Source organism: Mauremys mutica, chromosome 9 (genome assembly GCF_020497125.1).
Source record: "Mauremys mutica isolate MM-2020 ecotype Southern chromosome 9, ASM2049712v1, whole genome shotgun sequence".
Classification (NCBI taxonomy): domain Eukaryota; kingdom Metazoa; phylum Chordata; order Testudines; family Geoemydidae; genus Mauremys; species Mauremys mutica.
In genome coordinates this window covers 70,472,548-70,492,445 of record NC_059080.1, presented here as the reverse complement: position 1 = coordinate 70,492,445, position 19,898 = coordinate 70,472,548, and the positions used below count along the sequence as shown (strand labels likewise).

Sequence of the window (19,898 nt, the reverse complement as noted above, 5' to 3'; positions counted from 1 at the left end):
CAACTTTGCCTTCTTGGGAATATGCATTATGATTTTATCTTATGGAATAAGACAGAATTGTTTTAACAAATTTGGAATACTTGAGGTTTTTTCCAACATTCTCCTAAGAGTTGGATGACATCAAATGGAGCCTGAATTAAGTTTATTACCTATACAGAAAAGACAGAATATTATTATTCCCATTTTGCATATGGGCAATTAAGGTGTAGAGAGCTCGAATGACTTGCCTAAGGTAACACAGGAAGTCTGTAAAAGAGACTAGGAATTGAAACTAGGTTTCCTGACTACCAATGCAGTCTCAACCACAAGACCATCTCTATTCTTTTTTCCTGAGAGAGAATAGAAGATTTGAAGAGCCCAAAGATTTAGCAAGATTCAAAAAAGAACTGGACAATTTAAATGCATAAAAATATAACCAGAGTTTTAATAGTTTAATGCCAATAAATCTCATGCTTCAGGATTTAAAACAATGTAACAATTAGGGATTAGGATTTAAACCTAATATGGGAGAGGGGAGAAATTAACACAGGATATCTGTCTAGTGAGAGATTTCTTCCACCCTCCTTTGAAGAATCTTGGCATTAGTGAGTGTCAGAGACAGGACATTAGTTCTAGATAGACCTCAGGTATGATCCAGTATGTCAAAAATGCCTATATTCCTAAAACTGAGCCTTCACACTTCAAGGGTAAAATCCTGGCCTCAGTGAAGGCAGCTGCAAAACTCCCATTGACTTCAATGGGGCCAGGTTTTCACCATAGGTGTTTTCATTCAGAGTCCACAATCTTCTCCATGGGTTCAGAGTTGATGTATCCTTTTTATATTTCATTTTAAGATGTTATTATTTTGACTAGAAGAAAACTCTGATCTTGTCATCACTTCCCTTGAAGTCAATCTGGTCACTAATGTTCTCAGGGATAAGAAACAGTCATTGTCTTCAGATTCAGAGACTTCTGAAGTGCAAGCAGAAGTGAAAGTAAGCCAGTCCGGTCCGGCGTACCGGCAAGACCCATTACACCGTGTCGGACCGCACCGGCTTCCGCGACGGGGATTTAAAGGGCTCTGGGCTCCCCGTTGCAAGCTGGGGCCGGGATTTAAAGGGTTTAGAGCTCCCGCAGCTCCACAAGCCAGGGCTTTATAAAGCCGCACACAAGCGACCAGGGAGCTTTGCGAACAGGGGCTGCTAACAGCGAGTTTCGCAAGGGAGTTTGGAAGGGGAATGGGAAGGGAGTGAGGGTCCCTTGTCGATTCTATCTGTGCCCCTTTAGTTCCCTTAAAACCTATAAACCAAACTACATTCAAAACGTCTTGCTTTAAACAACCCTTTCATTAACTAGGAGACAATGCAGGCAGAAGCCCAGCAGCAGAGTGGGGGCTATCCAGTTTATTGCACTGAGTGTAGCATGTATGATTACCAGCCCTGTGGGCAGGTGACGTATGTGTGCAGTCGGTGCAAGGAGCTCCTGGCCCTCAGAGATCACGTACAGACTTTGGAGACCAGGGTGGCGGAACTGGAGGAACTAAGAGAGGCAGGAAAGTATGTTGATGAGGCTTTCCGGGACACTGTAGAATTGTCCCACCTCCGGTCAGACAACCCCTGCACTGTTAAGGAGGATGAAAGGCCCAGGGAAGCAGAGCAGTCAATGGGAGTAGAGGGAAATCTTCCTATAGTTGGGACCTCCTTCCAGATGGTACTGGGGTTGCCTCTCGCACTGAGGTTGCCTCTCCGGGGGAGGGAACTCCAGTTGCTAGGAAAAGGCAGGTGTTAGTAATGGGAGATTCAATCATTAGAAACGTAGATAGCTGGGTTTGTGATGACCGGGAGAACCGTATAGTGACTTGCCTGCCTGGTGCAAAGGTTGCGGATCTCTCAAGGCATCTAGACAAACTTATGTGTAGTGCTGGGGAGGAGCCGGTGGTTGTGGTACATGTAGGTACCAATGACATAGGGAAGGGTAGGAGAGATGTCCTGGAAGCCAAATTTAGGCTGCTAGGGAAGAGACTGAAATCCAGGACCTCTATGGTGGCATTCTCAGAAATGCTTCCAGTTCCACGCGCAGGGCCAGGTAGACAGGGAGAGCTTCAGAGTCTCAATGCGTGGATGAGACAATGGTGTAGAGAGGAGGGGTTTACGTTCATTAGGAACTGGGGAAACTTTTGGGATGGGGGGAGCCTATACAGGAGAGATGGGCTCCACCTAAACCAAAGTGGAACCAGACTGCTGGCACTAAACATTAAAAAGGTTGTAGCGCAGTTTTTAAACTAGGAGATGGGGGAAAGCCGACTACTGCAGAGGAGCATGTGGATCGGACACAGACTTCTCTTGGGGGACAGTCTAATGATAGAGAATCTCCAGGTTATAGTCAGGAGCAGAGGATGGAAGAGGATAATGTAAGGGCCAGATCAGATGATAAACAGTCACATAAAAAAGAATCTGGCACATCAGAAAAGGGCAGACAAATAAACAGGGACAAGTTTTTAAAGTGCTTGGACACAAATGCTAGAAGTCTAAATAATCAGATGGGTGAACTAGAGTGCCTTGTGATAAAGGACGATACTGATATAATAGGCATCACAGAAACCTGGTAGACTGAGAGCAATCAATGGGACACAATCATTCCGGGGTACAAAATATATCGGAAGGACAGAACAGATCGTGCAGGGGGGGGAGTGGCACTATATGTGAAAGAAAATGTAGATTCAAATGAAGTAAAAATCTTAAGCGAATTCACATGTTCCATAGAATCTCTATGGATAGAAATTTCATGCTCTAATAACGATATAACATTAGGGATCGATTATCGACCACCTGACCAGGACAGTAACAGTGATGATGCAATGCTAAGGGAAATTAGAGAGGCTATCAAAATTAAGAACCCAATAATAGTGGGGGATTTCAATTATCCCCATATTGACTGGGAACATTTCACTTCAGGACGAAATGCAGAGATAAAATTTCTCGATACTTTAAATTACTGCTTCATGGAGCAGCTGGTACAGGAACCCACAAGGGGAGAGGCAACTCTAGATTTAATCCTGAGTGGAGCACAGGAGCTGGTCCAAGAGGTAACTATAGCAGGACCGCTTGGAAATAGTGACCATAATACAATAGCATTCAACATCCCTGTGGTGGGAAGAACATCTCAACAGCCCAACACGGTGGCATTTAATTTCAAAAGGGGGAACTATGCAAAAATGAGAGGGTTAGTTAAACAGAAGTTAAAATGTCTTGCTTTAAACAACCCTTTCATTAACTAGGAGACAATGCAGGCAGAAGCCCAGCAGCAGAGTGGGGGCTATCCAGTTTATTGCACTGAGTGTAGCATGTATGGTGACAGGTACAGTGACTAAAGTGAAATCCCTGCAAGCTGCATGGGCGCTTTTTAAAGACACCATAATAGAGACCCAACTTCAATGTATACCCCAAATTAAGAAACACAGTAAAAGAACTAAAAAAGAGCCACCGTGGCTTAACAACCATGTAAAAGATGCGGTGAGAGATAAAAAGACTTCCTTTAAAAAGTGGAAGTCAAATCCTAGTGATGCAAATAGAAAGGAGCATAAACACTGCTAATTAAGTGCAAGAGTTTAATAAGAAAAGCCAAAGAGGAGTTTGAAGAACAGCTAGCCAAAAACTCCAAAGGTAATAACAAAATGTTTTTTAAGTACATCAGAAGCAGGAAGCCTGCTAAACAACCAGTGGGGCCCCTTGATGATCAAGATACAAAAGGAGCGCTTAAAGACGATAAAGTCATTGTGGAGAAACTAAATGAATTCTTTGCTTCAGTCTTCATCGCTGAGGATGTTAGGGAGATTCCCAAACCCGAGTAGGTGACAAATCTGAGGAACTGTCACAGATTGAAGTGTCCCTAGAGGAGGTTTTGGAATTAATTGATAAACTCAACATTAACAAGTCACTGGGACCAGATGACATTCACCCAAGAGTTCTGAAAGAACTCAAATGTGAAGTTGCAGAACTATTAACTAAGGTTTGTAACCTGTCCTTTAAATCGGCTTCGGTACCCAATGACTGGAAGTTAGCTAAAGTAATGCCAATATTTTAAAAGGGCTCTAGAGGTGATCCCGGCAATTACAGAACGGTAAGTCTAACGTCAGTACCGGGCAAATTAGTCAAAACAATAGTTAAGAATAAAATTGTCAGACACATAGAAAAACAAACTGCTGAGCAATAGTCAACATGGTTTCTGTAAAGGGAAATCATGTCTTACTAATCTATTAGAGTTCTTTGAAGGGGTCAACAAACATGTGGACATGGGGGATCCAGTGGACATAGTGTACTTAGATTTCCAGAAAGCCTTTGATAAGGTCCCTCACCAAAGGCTCTTACGTTAATTAAGCTGTCATGGGATAAAAGGGAAGGTCCTTTCATGGATTGAGAACTGGTTAAAAGACAGAGAACAAAGGGTAGGAATTAATGGTAAATTCTCAGAATGGAGAGGGGTAACTAGTGGTGTTCCCCAAGGGTCAGTCCTAGGACCAATCCTATTCAATTTATGCATAAATGATCTGGAGAAAGGGGTAAACAGTGAGGTGGCAAAGTTTGCAGATGATACTAAACTACTCAAGATAGTTAAGAACAAAGCAGATTGTGAAGAACTTCAAAAAATCTCACAAAACTAAGTGATTGGGCAACAAAATGGCAAATGAAATTTAATGTGGATAAATGTAAAGTAATGCACATTGGGAAAAAATAACCCCAACTATACATACAATATGATGGGGGCTAATTTAGCTACAATGAGTCAGGAAAAAGATCTTGGAGTCATCGTGGATAGTTCTCTGAAGATGTCCACGCAGTGTGCAGAGGCAGTCAAAAAAGCAAACAGGATGTTAGGAATCATTAAAAAGGGGATAGAGAATAAGACTGAGAATATATTATTGCCCTTATATAAATCCATGGTACGCCCACATCTCGAATACTGTGTACAGATGTGGTCTCCTCACCTCAAAAAAGATATACTGGCACTAGAAAAGGTTCAGAAAAGGGCAACTAAAATGATTAGGGGTTTGGAGAGGGTCCCGTATGAGGAAAGATTAAAGAGGCTAGGACTCTTCAGCTTGGAAAAGAGAAGACTAAGGGGGGATAGGATAGAGGTATATAAAATCATGAGTGATGTTGAGAAAGTGGATAAGGAAAAGTTATTTACTTATTCCCATAATACAAGAACTAGGGGTCACCAAATGAAATTAATAGGCAGCAGGTTTAAAACAAATAAAAGGAAGGTCTTCTTCACGCAGCACACAGTCAACTTGTGGAACTCCTTACCTGAGGAGGTTATGAAGGCTAGGACTATAACAGCGTTTAAAAGAGAACTGGATAAATTCATGGTGGTTAAGTCCATAAATGGCTATTAGCCAGGATGGATAAGGAATGGTGTCCCTAGCCTCTGTTTGTCAGAGGATGGAGATGGATGGCAGGAGAGAGATCACTTGATCATTGCCTGTTGGGTTCACTCCCTCTGGGGCACCTGGCATTGGCCACTGTCGGTAGACAGATACTGGGCTAGATGGACCTTTGGTCTGACCCGGTACGGCCGTTCTTATGTTCTAATCCTGCCTGCAGCTCCGGCGGCCGGGATGGCGCTGGATTTAAAGGGCTCAGAGCTCCCCGCAGCGGCAGGAGCTCTGGGCCCTTTAAATCCCCGTCCCAGCCCGGCAAGGCTCGGGGTTCCCCGCAGCCACAGGAGCTCCAGGCCCTTTAAATCCCGCCCGCAGCTCTGGCAGCTGGAGCTGCAGTGGGGATTTAAAGGGCCCGGAGCTCCGCAGAGGCCAGAGCCCTGGGTTGATTTAAAGGCCCTGGGGCTCCCAGCCACAGCCAGTGCCCTCAGGACTCCGGCAGTACTGGTAAGCCCTGTAAGATACTTTCACCCCTGAGTGCAAGCAGAGAGAGGAGGAGATTTCATTGTCCTTTGGAAAGTGAATCCCCTTGTTGAAGCAGGAATTAGACAGAAGACAAGACTTCAAACCTGACACCAAGGAGCCGAGGATTCAGGGGAGAGAGAGATGGGTGACGTGTTTCTTTGATTTTTGAGAGAATTTTCTTGAGGGTAAGAAAGCCTGCCAATATGAAGGAAACACTGGTCTTGTGCATGTTTGCAGAGATATAGGTGTGACCTAAGAGGCATCCAAGGAAAATTCCTGAAAGACACTGCCTCTTCCATAAGCAGATATCCACCTAGTTGAGAACAGGAGGAGGATCTGCTTTGGCGGAAGATATACTTTGGAGAATGAGCTCAAGGAGGGGTTAAAATGTATGTCAACTCAAAAAATGCTATTTGAGATGAAAAATTTACCTCACATTTTAGCTGAATTTAAAGAGGAAAGTAATGGCTGTAGGAGCCAATGAAGTTGGTTGGAGCAGGGAGGGAAGGAGCCTGTTCTGTACCACAGAGCTGCTTCTGTAAGTTGGTGAGTTGAATGGGAAGTAGAGGAACTTCCTGCAATCTAACCTTGGGATGTAGGTGGTCACTGGAGGGCTAAAGGAAGCCAACAACTGACAGAGATTGTGTAAAAATGACAGACTATACATTTCATACCCCTTGTGCCAACATTATCTAATGTGCTTTTCTTAACCATCTTGGGAAGGCACAGAAAACTATCTGGGTGCTTCTTACTATATTTCTGGTGGGTAGGAAACAGCTGCAATTGCTCTCCAAGAAAAGTTGTTCAAGTCACTGGTTTAGCAAAGAGACATTATTTTCCTCTGCAACAGGAAAACAGCGAGGTGACAAGTCATGCCTACTCCCCTACTGGAAAGGCAGCCCTGCGGGAATTCTGTGGCACTGAACATGCACAGAATTCATATGACCTGCAGACTTTTTATCTCCTCAGAAAATATATTCTGCTGGCGAGGCACTGCAGTTATGCCTTTCACCCACCAGGGGCTGCTGTGGTGCCAGAATAAAGTCAGCTAGCTCACCACTCATGGGCTGCAGCAGTCAGCAGCCGATAGGGAGAGAGTGCAGCGCCCTGCCTCCGGGGCTAGGATGGTGGGGAGGCACTGGATATGGGGAGAGGGACAGACAGAATGGGGCACATAGGGGTGCTGGGTGAGTCACAGACTGGGGTTCAGAGGGGCTAGTGGGGGGGACAGACTGGAATGGGAGCTGAATGGGAGTGGGGATGCAGGGACACCTGGGGATGGGGGAGTGAAGAGCTACATGGGGGTAGGGGATGCAGGGACACATAGGGACAGGAAGATGGGGTTCAGGACCACATGGGGAAGGAAGAGGAGGGGTGGCTGAGTGGAGGTGCAGGGACACATGGGAATGGGGGAGAAGGAGTGTAGGGACATATTGGGATGCGACAGATGTGCCTGACTGATAGGGAGAGGCAAGGGGTCAGTCAGGGTCTGCATGGGGAAGGTTCCTTCCCCTCAACCCAAAAAACACCTGTTCCATATTTCTCCCACCCACACCCAACAACCCTCCAGGTTCACTCCCAGGTGCCTTCCCAGCAATTACTTCCTTCTCCCTCAGCTCTTCCGTTACCCCTGGTTCTCCCAAGCTCTGCATTGCTTCTGAGGGGTCCAGGAAACAAGTTTCCACTTTGTAGTTTAAATGAATTATTACTCAAAGTTCTGTATTAATATGCCTAGTAAGGAATCTGTCAAAAAACATTTTCTGGATCTTTTTTGATGCCTGTATTGTTACAGACATACTTGTTGATAGGTATTTGAAAGAAATTACCAAAATAATTGAAACTGGTGTGATTATATTGTGTTATTTTGACAAATGAATTTTGCAGAATTTTTAATTTTTTGGCACAGAATCCCCCCAGGAATATTGTTTATGGGAAAAGTAATATTTGTCCTCTAACATACATTAAGTAACTACTTTTATCTGTAGCTAATCCAGAATACCAAAATTAGATATCAGATTATGATGGTCCTTTAATTCTGTTTCTGGAAGATGAACTATTCATGTATTCACACTTCATGGCACGGAATGAAAACAGTTATCAACTGATGTGGTTGTTTTTTCAGACAAATCGATCTGTCTGATAATTTCCATCAAGATCATTAAAAAATTAAGCAGTTGTGTAAGTGTCTGTAAAAAGACCAAGTTCACTGAAGAGTCTCACAAAATCTGAATGTGTGACTATTCAGCAATCATACTAGGTGAAGCAAAGCACAATCACAAGTTGCTACATGTCAAATGTTTCTGGCATGAGTAAAAATATAAACTAGTCTTGCAGGCATAAAGATAAGAAGGGCAAAATTTCATGAAAACTCCAGCAGGAGAATGTGCCAGAGCACAAAAAGGTTAATTATTCATTAGGAGGCAGAAGGAAGGCGCTGACCTATTATCGTTAAGCGGCATCCTCCTTTTGTTCAAAGATCGATAAGACATTTATCCAATCCTTTTCCTCTCGAGTCTTTTACTTGGGTTCAGTACCCCCAAGGCCTGTGCAGCATATGCATACAAACTCAAAGCTGCTGACAAGAGAGGACAAATTCACAGAAGTGCATTCAGACTACCTGCAATCTGAGGCACTCTATCTTCTGCAAGTAAAAACTGCTTGGACTAGAACTGTTCTGATTATAAACATTTTTTCCCAGACTGCCTCAAATATAGTACTTAAAACAACAGTCTGGCTCTGGAAAGTATACTTGGTGTTCTAAAAGGGCCAATTTCATAAAACTGAACACAATTATTGGGAGAAAGAATTTAAACAGAAAAAAGTGAATGGTAACAGGACACCATTTTAAAATATTTTACTAGATGCCCAAAATGCCATAATTCCACAAATGAGAAAAAAGGTCACACTAGGGAACTTTTCAATAAGTATTGGAACACTGGGAAGGTTCCAGAGCTTGGAAGAAAGCTAGTGCTTTGCCTGTATTTACAGGGGTAAAAAGGACAACAGAGCTAATTATAGGCCCGATCAGCCTGACATGAACTCTGAGGAAAACAATGGAATGGCTGATATGAGACTCAATTAATAAAGAATTAAAGGAGGATGATATTATTAATGCCAGTCAGCATGGGTTTATGGAAAACACATCTTGTCAAACTGATCTTATATCTTTTTGGGGTGAGATTACAATTTGGGTTGATAAAGTTAATAGCGTTGATATTTAGATTTCTGTACGGCATTAAAGTTGGTGCTGCATGACATTTTGATTAAGATACCAGAACAATACAAAATCAGCATGGCACATGGTAAAATAGATTAAAGGTTGGCTAACTGATAGGTCTCGAAATGTAATTTTAATGGGGAATCATCGAGTGGCTGTGTTCTTGTGAGTCCTGCAAGGATCAGATCTCAGCCCTATGGTTTCTAACATTTGTATCCGTGACCCGGGAGAAAACAACATCATCACTGACAAAAGTTTGTAGGTGACACAAACATTGGGGAAGTAGTAAACAAAAGAGGACAGGTCACTGATACAGAGTGATCTGAATCGCGTGGTAAACTGAGCGTGAGCTAATCATATTTTTTAATAGGCCAAGTATAAGGTCATACATCTATGAACAATGAATAAGGCTACAATTTAATCATGGGTATTTTTAGTAAAAGTCATGGGCAGGTCAAGGGCAAGAAACAAAAAACCACGGACCAAGACCTGTCCATGACTTATACCATATATACCCCGATTGACTCTTGGAGCATGGGAGGAGTGTTGCCAGGGGGGAAGAGAGGTGAGCCCGTGGCACCAGCTGTGGGCGGGGGGGGAGGGAGGAAGAGCCCCGTGCCGTGGGGGGGGGGAGTGCCAGGGGGCCAGCTGCTGCTCTGGCCACCCCAGGATCGCTGCCAGGAGCCACTGAACTGTGACGGCTCCAGCTGCCCCCTGGACCGCTGCTCAGACAGTCCCCAGGGCCAGCTGCATCGTCCGCTGCTTGGGTGGTCCCCAGGACTAGCTGCTTGGGGCCACTAGCCACTCCAGCAGCCGCTGGTGTGTTTGGCTGTGGGGCCGCCCGAGCGGCTGGCTGCAGAGCCGCTCCAGCGGCAGCCAGTGTGGCTGTCCCCAAGGCCAGCTGCTTGGCGCCCCTGGGGTCAGCCACACTGGCCGCTGCAGAAGTCACGGAGGTTGCAGAAAGTCACGGAATCCACGATTTCCGTAATCTCTGTGACACACATGGAGCCCTAACAATTAATGACAGGTTTCAGAGGGGTAGCCATGTTAGTCTGTATCAATAAAAATAACGAGGAGTCCTTGTGGCACCTTAGAGAGACTAACAAATTTATTTGGGCATAAGCTTTCATGGGCTATAACCCACTTCATCAGATGCATGGAGTGGAAAATACAGTAAGCAGGTATAAATATACAGCACATGAAAAGATGGGAGTTGCCTTACCAAGTGGGGGGTCAGTGCTAATGAGGCCAATTAAATTAGGGTGGATGTGGCCCATTCCCAACAGTTGACAAGAAGGGATGAGTATCAATAGAGGGAAAATTATTTTTTGTAGTGACTCAGCCACTCCCAGTCTTTATTCAGGCCTAATTTGATGGTGTCAAGTTTGCAAATTAATTCCAGTTCTGCAGTTTCTCAATGAAGTCTGATTTTGATGTTTTTTTGTTGAAGAATGGCCACTTTTAAGTCTGTGTGGTATGTTGACTGTATGAAGTGGAAAACCATCAACTCGTGCAGATACAGACAGACATCATCTTCCTTTCCAAAGGTAAACAGATGGACATCATACCAAAAGGACTGAAGGTAAAAAATCCATTAGAATCAACATACCACACAGACTATGGTGAGACATTATGCCACATACTCTCAAAGAAACTGCTGAACCACTGATTAACAACCTATACAGCAAACAGGAGAAGGTCAAGAATTAGCTCTCAAAACTGGAGACTCTCATAAAAAAAAACAACCTTCCACACAAACTTCCTCGTGGCTGGACTTTAGGAAAACTAGACAAGCCATTTACAACACATACACGGCTTCTCTACAGAGGAAAAAGGACACTAAATGATCTAAACTCCTACATGCCACAGGGAGCCACCACTGTGGTACCCTTAACTCACCCAACAATATTGTTAATCTATCCAGCTATACTTTTAGCCAGGCAGAAGAGTCTGTCCTCTCTTGGGGCCTCTCCTTCTGCCCTATCACCCCCACGAACATGATACAGTTCTGCAGTGACCTGGAATTCTACTTTTGCGGTCTCCGACTCAAGGAATATTTTCACCACACCACTGAACAGCATACTAACCCACAGAAACCTTCCTACCAATGCTACAAGAAGAAGGATTCTGCATGGACTCCTCTTGACAGTCAAAACAACAGACTGGACTTCTACATAGAGTGCTACTGCTGACGTGCACGAGGTGAAATTGTGGAAAAGCAGCATCACTTGTCCCATAACCTCAGCCGTGCAGAACACAACACCATCCACAGCCTCAGAAACAACTCTGATATTATAATAAAAAAGGCTGACAAAGGAGGTGCTGTAGTCGTCATGAACAGGTTGCAGTATGAATGACAGGCTGCTAGGCAACTCTCTGACACCACATTCTACAGGCCATTACTCTTTGATCCCACTGAGGATTACCAAAAGAAACTGCACCATCTACTCAAGAAACTACCTAAACAAGCACAGGAACATATCCACACACACACACCTCTAGAGCCCCGACCAAGGGTATTCTATCTGCTACCCAAGATCCTTAAACCTGGGAATCGTGGCCGCCCCATCAACTCAGGCATTGGCACCCTGACAGCAGGATTGTCTGGCTATGTGGACTCTCTCCTCAGGCCTTATGCTACCAGCACTCCCAGCTATCTTTGAGATACCACTGACTTCCTGAGGAAACTACAATCCATCAGTGATCTTCCAGAAAACATCATTATACCCACTATGGATGTAGAAGCCCTCTACACCAATATTCCACACAAAGATGGACTACAAGCTGTCAGGAAAGGTATCCCTAATAATGTCACGGCAAACCTGGTGGCTGAACTTTGTCCTCACGCACAACTATTTCAGATTTGGGGACGATTTATATTGTCAAGTCAGTGGCACTGCTATGAGTACCCACATGGCCCCACAGTATGCCAACATTTTTATGATTGACTTAGAACAACGCTTCCTCAGCTCTTGTCCCCTAGCGCCCCTACTCTACTTGCGCTACATTGATGACATCATCATCATATGGACCCATGGGAAAGAGGCACTTGAGGAATTCCACCAGGATTTCAACAATTTCCACCCCACCTTCAACCTCAGTCTGGACCAGTCCACACAAGAGATCCACTTCCTGGACACTACAGTGCAAATAATAGGTGGTCACATAAACATCACCCTATACCGGATACCTACTGACTGCTATACTTACCTACATGCCTCCAGCTTTCATCCAGACCACATCACACGATCCATTATCTACAACCAAGCCCTAAGATACAACTGCATTTGCGCCAATCCCTCAGACAGAGACAAACACCTACAGGATCTCTATTAAGCATTCTTAAAACTACAGTACCCACCTGGGGAAGTGAAGAAACAGATTGACAGAGCCAGAAGGGTACCCAGAAGTCACCTACTACAGGACAAGCCGAACAAAGAAAATAACAGAACGCCACTGGCCATCACCTACAACCCACAACTAAAACCTCTCCAGCACATCATCAAGGATCTACAATCTATGCTGAAGGATGATCCCTCACTCTCACAGACCTTGGAAGACAGGCCACTTCTCGCTTAGACAGCCCCCCAACCTGAAACAAATACTCACCAGCAACTACACACCACACAACAGAAACACTAACCCAGGAACCAATCCCTGCAACAAACCCCGCTGTCAACTCTGTCCACATATCTATTCAAGGGACACCATATTAGGAATAAATGGACACAAATCAGACATCAAGAATTCTAACATTCAAAAACCAGTAGGAGAGCACTTTAATCTCCCTGAACACTCAATAACAGACTTAAAAGTGGCCATTCTTCAACAAAAAAACTTCAAGGACAGACTTCAACAAGAAACTGCAGAACTGGAATTAATTTGCGAACTTGACACCATCAAATTAGGCCTGAATAAAGACTGGGAGTGGCTGGGTCACTACAAAAAATAATTTTCCCTCTGTTGATACTCACCCCTTCTTGTCAACTGTTGGGAATGGGCCACACCCACCATGACTGATTTGGCCTCGTTAGCACTGACCCCCAACTTGGTAAGGCAACTCCCATCTTTTCATGTGCTGTATATTTATACCTGCTTACTATATTTTCCAGACCATGCATTTGATGAAGTAGGTTATAGCCCACAAAAGCTTATGCCCAAAAAAATTTGTTAGTCTCTAAGGTGCCACAAGGACTCCTTGTTGATTTTACTAACAATTAGTATAAGCCATATTTACAGAATGGGGAACTTTATCCAGTACAGCATCACACTCCATACTGTGAAAATTCATTCAAGCAACTTTTCTTGATTTTGCTTGTAAAAGGACTGTTTACTTCCTATACTTTGAAAATTATGAACTCTGAATGAATCACTCTCTGTCAAGATAAACAATAGCTTAGGATATCCAATGCTATAAAATTCCTACCTCTGTCGTGAAGACTGTTTCTCAATGCCCTTTCAAACTGTTCCTCTTCAGTAAGCCCACCAGTGTACATGTCATAGTCCCCTGGTGTGTTGTATGGATAACTTGGGTGTCTAGAATACTCTATAGAACGAGAACAAAAAAGCTAAAATAAATAAATAAAATGCTGGCATTGCATAAAATATTTGATTTTACTGTCTATCATCACCTCAAGCAGGTTTTCCTTTTGAATTAGAAAAGTTTCAGAGGGGGAAAAATGTGATTAATAAAGAATCTGCTACAAGCATATATGCAGTCAAAAACTATTTGCCAGTTTTGTATGTTATAAATATATGGTGGCAGGCAAGGCCTCCAGTAATTAATATTTTAAAGAAAAATGTATTCAAATTTTTTTAATTACTTCATGGTTTATAAAAGTACAATAATATGCTCCGTTTTAATAAAAGACTTTTACTCTAAAATTAAAAGGCTGAGTTTTAATGAGCTCCTTTTAAAATGTAAATGCCAAGAACTGGAGACCATATTAATGTGACCGAGTTAAAAAACCGAACTAAACTGAATTTTCGGTTACCTTTCAGGCACCTTTTTACCTGTACTTCATTTCACTTCTCTCCACAGTCCCCAGCCCACAATGTCTGCAACCATCAGAACTTTTCAGAATTGTCTTTGAGACCTAAAAAATCCCTGGCTCAAACTCCTGCCAGAAAACCCTGCAATTTGCACGACAATCCAGAATTTAATACCTAACTGCTGCTGTACAAGCCTACTGATAGCACTGTGCTACTTGTACAGAGTATGAGTGAAAATTAGCATGATACTCACAGCCAGATCCAGGAAACCTCCCACTGTTAGATCTTCTTTAACATCCTAGCCACCACTTGTGGTCTATTCTTGCCATCTACCACCAACCCTCACTTGAGTACTCAGAGACTAGTCCAGGGGTCAGCAACCTATGGCACGCATACAGGGCCGGCTCCAGAGCCCAGCGGGGCAAGCACGCGCGTGGGGCGGCCCTTTCCCGGGGGGGCGGCAGGCTGGGCCGGCGGACCTGCCGCAGTCATGCCTGCGGGAGGTCCACCGGAGCCCCGGGAGCAGCGGACCTGCCGCAGGCATGACTGCGGAGGGGACGCTCGGCCGGCGGCTCCAGTGGACCTCCCGCAGGCATGACTGCAGACGGTTCGCTGGTCCCGCGGCTCGGCTGGACCTCCCGCAGGCATGCCTGCGGCAGCTCAACCGGAGCCGCCGGACCAGCGAACCGCCCGCAGCTGCGGGAGGTCCAGCCGAGCCGCGCGACCAGCGGACCCTCCGCAGTCATGCCCGCGGGAGGTCCGCTGCTCCCGCGGCTCGGGGGCGCCTCCCGGGCATGACTGCTTGGGGCGGCCAAATTTGTAGAGCCGCCCCTGCACGCATACCAAAGGCAGTACGCGAGCTGATTTTCAGTGGCACTCTGCTGCCAGCTGGGGTTCCGTCCACCGGCCCCGCTCAGCCTGCTGCTGGCCTAGGGTTCCGGCTGCCGGCCCAGGGCTCTGCTCCTGGCCTCAGCCTGGCGCTCTGCAGCCATCCCCAGCTCTGGCCCACTGGCCCCAGCCTGGGGCAGTGAGGGGTGCAGAAAGGGGCAACAGGGGGCACAGCTCAGCACCCCCACCTTAAAAATTGTTCAAGCACCACTGGGATATTTTTAAGTCCTGATTTGCTGCTTATACCACGCCATGTGGAACAGCACACTGCGTTTGACATTGTGCGTGCTGTCTGTTGCCATTTTTCCCCCCCCCACTGTGAGTTGAGGGGTACCTTTGACAAAATGTCAGCTCCTAAGAAAGCGAAGTTAGATTTCCGTTCATTTCAGCTTTCTTGGACAGTCACATTTGGATTTATTCAAAAGGAGGACCGTGCTGTTTGTGCTTTCTGTTGTGAAAGTGTTGTTTGTTGCACATCAAGTGTTCGACGACATTTTGAAATGAAGCACAAGAAAACCTTTCTTGATGAAGCAGACAAGACCGGATCGATTAAAAAGGCAGTAGCAGGATATGATAAGAAAAGCAGTGTTTTAAATGCTTAAGTATAAGTAAAAATCAAACTACAGAAGGAAGTTACAAGATGGCACAGTGCACTGCAAAAAATGGAAAGCTGTTTATAGATGGGGAATATAAAAAAAAGTTTCTCTCAGCTGTTCGGAGGTTCTGTTCAAAGATTTGCCAAATAAAGATAGGATCGTATCTAGAACAAAAGAACTGCCTGTCTCTGCCAGAACAGTTGAGACATGCATAAGCGAAATGGCAGACAACATTAATGAAAAGCAGATGACTGCATTAAAAGACTAAGCAGTGTTTAGTGTTGTAGTTGATGAGAGTGTGGCTATAAACAACGTTCCACGTTTGCCAGTTGTTGGAAGATATTGTGCTTCCGATGAATCCAAGAGGAACTTTGTTGCCTAAAACCCTTGCATGGCACAACCAAGGGGGAAGATATAGTGGAAAGCTTTGTAAACCATTTTGAAGAACAAGGAGTTGACATCAGAAAAAATATTTGTGTGATAACAGATGGTGCTCCTGCCATGGTTGGAAAACAGAAGGGATTTGTAAAGTTACTTAAAGTCAAATTGGCTGCCCAACAGCCAAATTTCACTGCATCATCCATCTAGAAAACCTTTGTGCAAAAATTTCTAATTCAGAGCTTAATAATGTGATGAATACAGTGGTGCAAATTGTGAATTTCCTTGTTGCTCGATCTGCTTTGACTCACAGACAGTTTCCAGCACTGCTAGAAGAGATGGACGGTGCTTATAAATTCCACTTCACGCAACATTTGGTGGCCTTTTTGTTGGAAAAAGCACAAAACTATCCTGAACTGGATAATGCCAAATGGCTGTGTAAGCTCATGTTTCTAACTGACATCACGGCTCACCTAAAAGAACTCAAACTCTGTCTCCAAGGTGCAGGGAAAACAGTTCTGGATCTTTATGAAGCATGGAAGGCATTTGTTGTAAAACTAGCAATTTCTCGGGATATTTGAACTTCGACTTTCCACTACTTCCAACACATAAAAGAGCTATTGACACGTTGCACTGTCAGTGTTGATGAGATTGGAATGTACATGCAAGAACTGGAATCGGAGTTTTCTGACAGATTTCAAGATTTCCAGCAATGTGGCCCAATACTTTCTTTTCTAATTAAACCTGAAAATTCAACAAAAGCGACTTGGATTTGTCTGTATTTCAATGGATGGGTGTTGAAGATTTCGAAATGCAGCTCATTCAGTTAAAAAGCTCAGAATTGTGGGTATCAAAGTGCACTTGAAGCTCTTGGAGATCTGCAGAGTGCACTTGAAGCTACCGAGAGAGACCATGGGGCCTCTATTCTGACCTGCTGGACGTCCCTGCCAGTGCAATTTTACTGTTTGAAGAAAATTGCGTTTGCAACTCTTTCAGCATTTGGATCCACATACCTGTGTGAGCAGGTATTTCTACACATGAAATCTGTCCTCTGTCCATCTTGGAGCCGGTTAACAACTGATCACTCAGAAGCCTGTATGCAGCTTAAAGTATCTAAATACGTGCCAGACACTGGAAATCTCAGAAAGGAAAAGCAAGGGCAAGGATCACTCTAAACTGATATGATCTGCATTTTAATTTAATTTTAAATGAAGCTTCTTAAACATTTTAAAAACCTTATTTACTTTACATACAACAATAGTTTAGTTATATATTATAGACTTATTAGAAAGAGACCTAAAAACGTTAAAATGTATTACTGGCACGCAAAACCTTAAATTAGAGTGAATAAATGAAGACTTGGCACACCACTTCTGAAAGGTAGCCACCCCAGCCTAGTTCAAGACAAAGATCCACAGTTCATTGCCCAACTGACCATATGGAAGCAGAAAAAGAGGACAGGAAAGGAACTTAGAGGGTGAGGGGACAAGCAATAGAGTATTTCTCCCTTCCAAAACAAATTTATAATTTTGGTGGACCCGAGAAATCCTCAAGCCGGCCATTCACCTTGATGCTCCCCAATATGAAAAATGTTTGAGTTACAGTAAGTGAATGTATGAAGATGCAAAACAAAAATGGTTACTAACCTGTCGTAACTGTTCTTCAAGATGTATTGCTTATGTCCATTCCATGCTAGATGTGTGCGCACCACGTGCACGGTTTTCCTCAGTGGTATCCGTTGAGCCGGCTTTTCTGCCCTCTGGAGTGGCACACATATGTACCAGTATAAAGGGTGCATTATAAAGGCCTCACACCCTCTCAGTTACTTCTTGCCAGTAACTCTGACAGAGCGGTAGGAGGGTGTCATGGAATAGACTAAGCAACACGTCTCAATGAACAACAGGCAGAGTCGACGGTGCCATCGTTGGCTCGGGGGAGGAAGAGTGGCCCAGCACAGGTCTCACTATATTAATCTCTCCCCGTTTGTCTCTGTTCTGCACCAGAGAGCATCCTCTCCAGATGTGCTGTTTATGTTTCTTCCACCACACCGGAAATGGTAAATGGTAAGGCTTTGGAGCGGAGCTCGGAGCTAGAGCGCAGAGCAGCTCCAGAGTAGTGGAGCTGCAGGTTTTTGCCTGGAGCTGGAGCAGAACCGGAGCATAGCTCCAAAGCCCTGGTAAATGGTATGAGAGGAGTGCTCCACACAGATGTTGAAGTGCATGGCACCGATTCAGAGAGGCTTGGCTCCAAGACTGTTCTGAGGGCAGCCTCCATGAGAATGGCCTTCAGCCAAAGGTCCCTGTCCTTTTTAGTGTGAAGTCTGAAGTCCCTGCCGATCTAGCACTTATTTTACGTGAGTTTCCCCCAGATACTTTAAACAACTAGAGTGCAGGTCACTGGCATAGGCTTGCCGCAAGAGGCACATGGCTTGAAGCCCGGGGACTGGGGGCACGCTCAGTCCCTGCCGCAAAGAGTCCCTTGATGACACGGACCAACTATTCCCACTACTATATACATTAACACTAACTAAGAAGTATATACACTAACTACAATAACTACACAAACCATGCACAAATTGTCCAAACCACTGGGAAAGAAGCCTTGCTGCAACAAGGATTGTTCCAGCAACCATCATGAGTGGTAAGAAGGAACTGAGAGGGTGCAAGGCCAGTGGAGCCTCTTATATTGGCGCATATGCATGCGACTCGAGAGGGCACTAGAACTGGCCCAACGGATACCACTGAGGGGAAAGTGTCTGGCTACCCTGCACGCACATATCTAGCATGGAAAGGCCATGTGCAAACACTCAAAGAGTGAACTGTCAGGGTAAAAAACAAATCTTAAAATCTTCCCCATCTTGCCTCTCAAAAACACCAAATATTGGTTGACATTCTCTCAACTATTCTAACCTACCATATATACAATTTCAAAGACTACAAGTTAGCTCAGAAGCATTAAAACCCAGTGTGACACTACGGTCCCATATTCTTCATAGAGATATTGTTATATGATATGATTGTGGCATAACTATGATGTATTTTATACAAGACAGTTCATGTGACATATCATTGAAAAGATTATGATTTACTGAGTATGATTATCCTATTTATATGCCTGCATCATTTTCGTATCTGAAGTCTGGAATATCATCTATGCTTCCATTACAAATGTGTTTATACCTGGGGAACACCCACTAGACAGAATGCAATCAGTCTATGTGACTGGCTGGGAAGGGCCATTAGGGAAAACAATAGGACTTTGAAGATGCTAATCTCCCCTGGGGAGCCTTTCTGGGAAGCTTTCCTGAGGACCTTACTAACAGCCTCTGTCTCATGGCTGCTATGGCCCTACAGAGGCATTGACCAAGTTACCTGGTACGGGATTCCATCATAACACTAGTGTTTTTCCACTAACCGGGCATGGGAATCAAACTGGGAGACAAAGGGTTCCCGACATATGCTAAAGCTATTTAAGGCAGGGGAGTGACATCATCCCCGCCCAAGATTACTGCAGTAAATATCTAAGAAACAAAGACTGAAATGGGGGAAAAAAGGCTGTACCTAGACTTGAGAGCTTTTTAGCCTGTGAAAGGAATACCTAGAGTTTTAAGCTGCAAGCAAGTGCAGCTTGCCCTCAAGAATATCTGCAAACTACCTAAAAACAACTGTTAGGGTGAGAATTTGCTACTTATGTCCAATTTCTTTAGTATACTAAGCTTAGATTGTGTTTTGTTTTATTTGCTTGGTCTACTTTGATCTCTTTGCTATCCCTTATAATCACTTAAAATCTATCTTTTGTAGTTAATAAACTTGTTTTGTTTTGTCCAAAACCAGTGTGTGGAAATCATAACCTGGAGCAGAAAGCTGTGTATATTCCTCTCTACATTAAGGGAGGGGGAAATTTCATGAGCTTATGCTGTACAGTTCTCTGTGCAGTGCAAGACGGT

At 44.3% G+C, this 19,898-nt stretch overlaps 1 protein-coding gene across 7 annotated transcripts in view; it reads right to left on the bottom strand.

The window, feature by feature from the left end:
- RHBDD1 (rhomboid domain containing 1) overlaps positions 1 to 19,898 on the bottom strand; it is a 132,027-nt gene that overhangs the window by 66,356 nt on the left and 45,773 nt on the right. For 6 of the 7 annotated variants that reach the window (XM_045031185.1, XM_045031189.1, XM_045031183.1 and 3 more), the window contains one exon: positions 13,525 to 13,644. The exons of the other annotated variant lie outside the window; for it this stretch is intronic. In XM_045031185.1, coding sequence (XP_044887120.1) covers positions 13,525 to 13,644 — 120 coding nt within the window. The remainder of the gene's footprint in view (positions 1 to 13,524; positions 13,645 to 19,898) is intronic. 7 annotated transcript variants of the gene reach the window in all.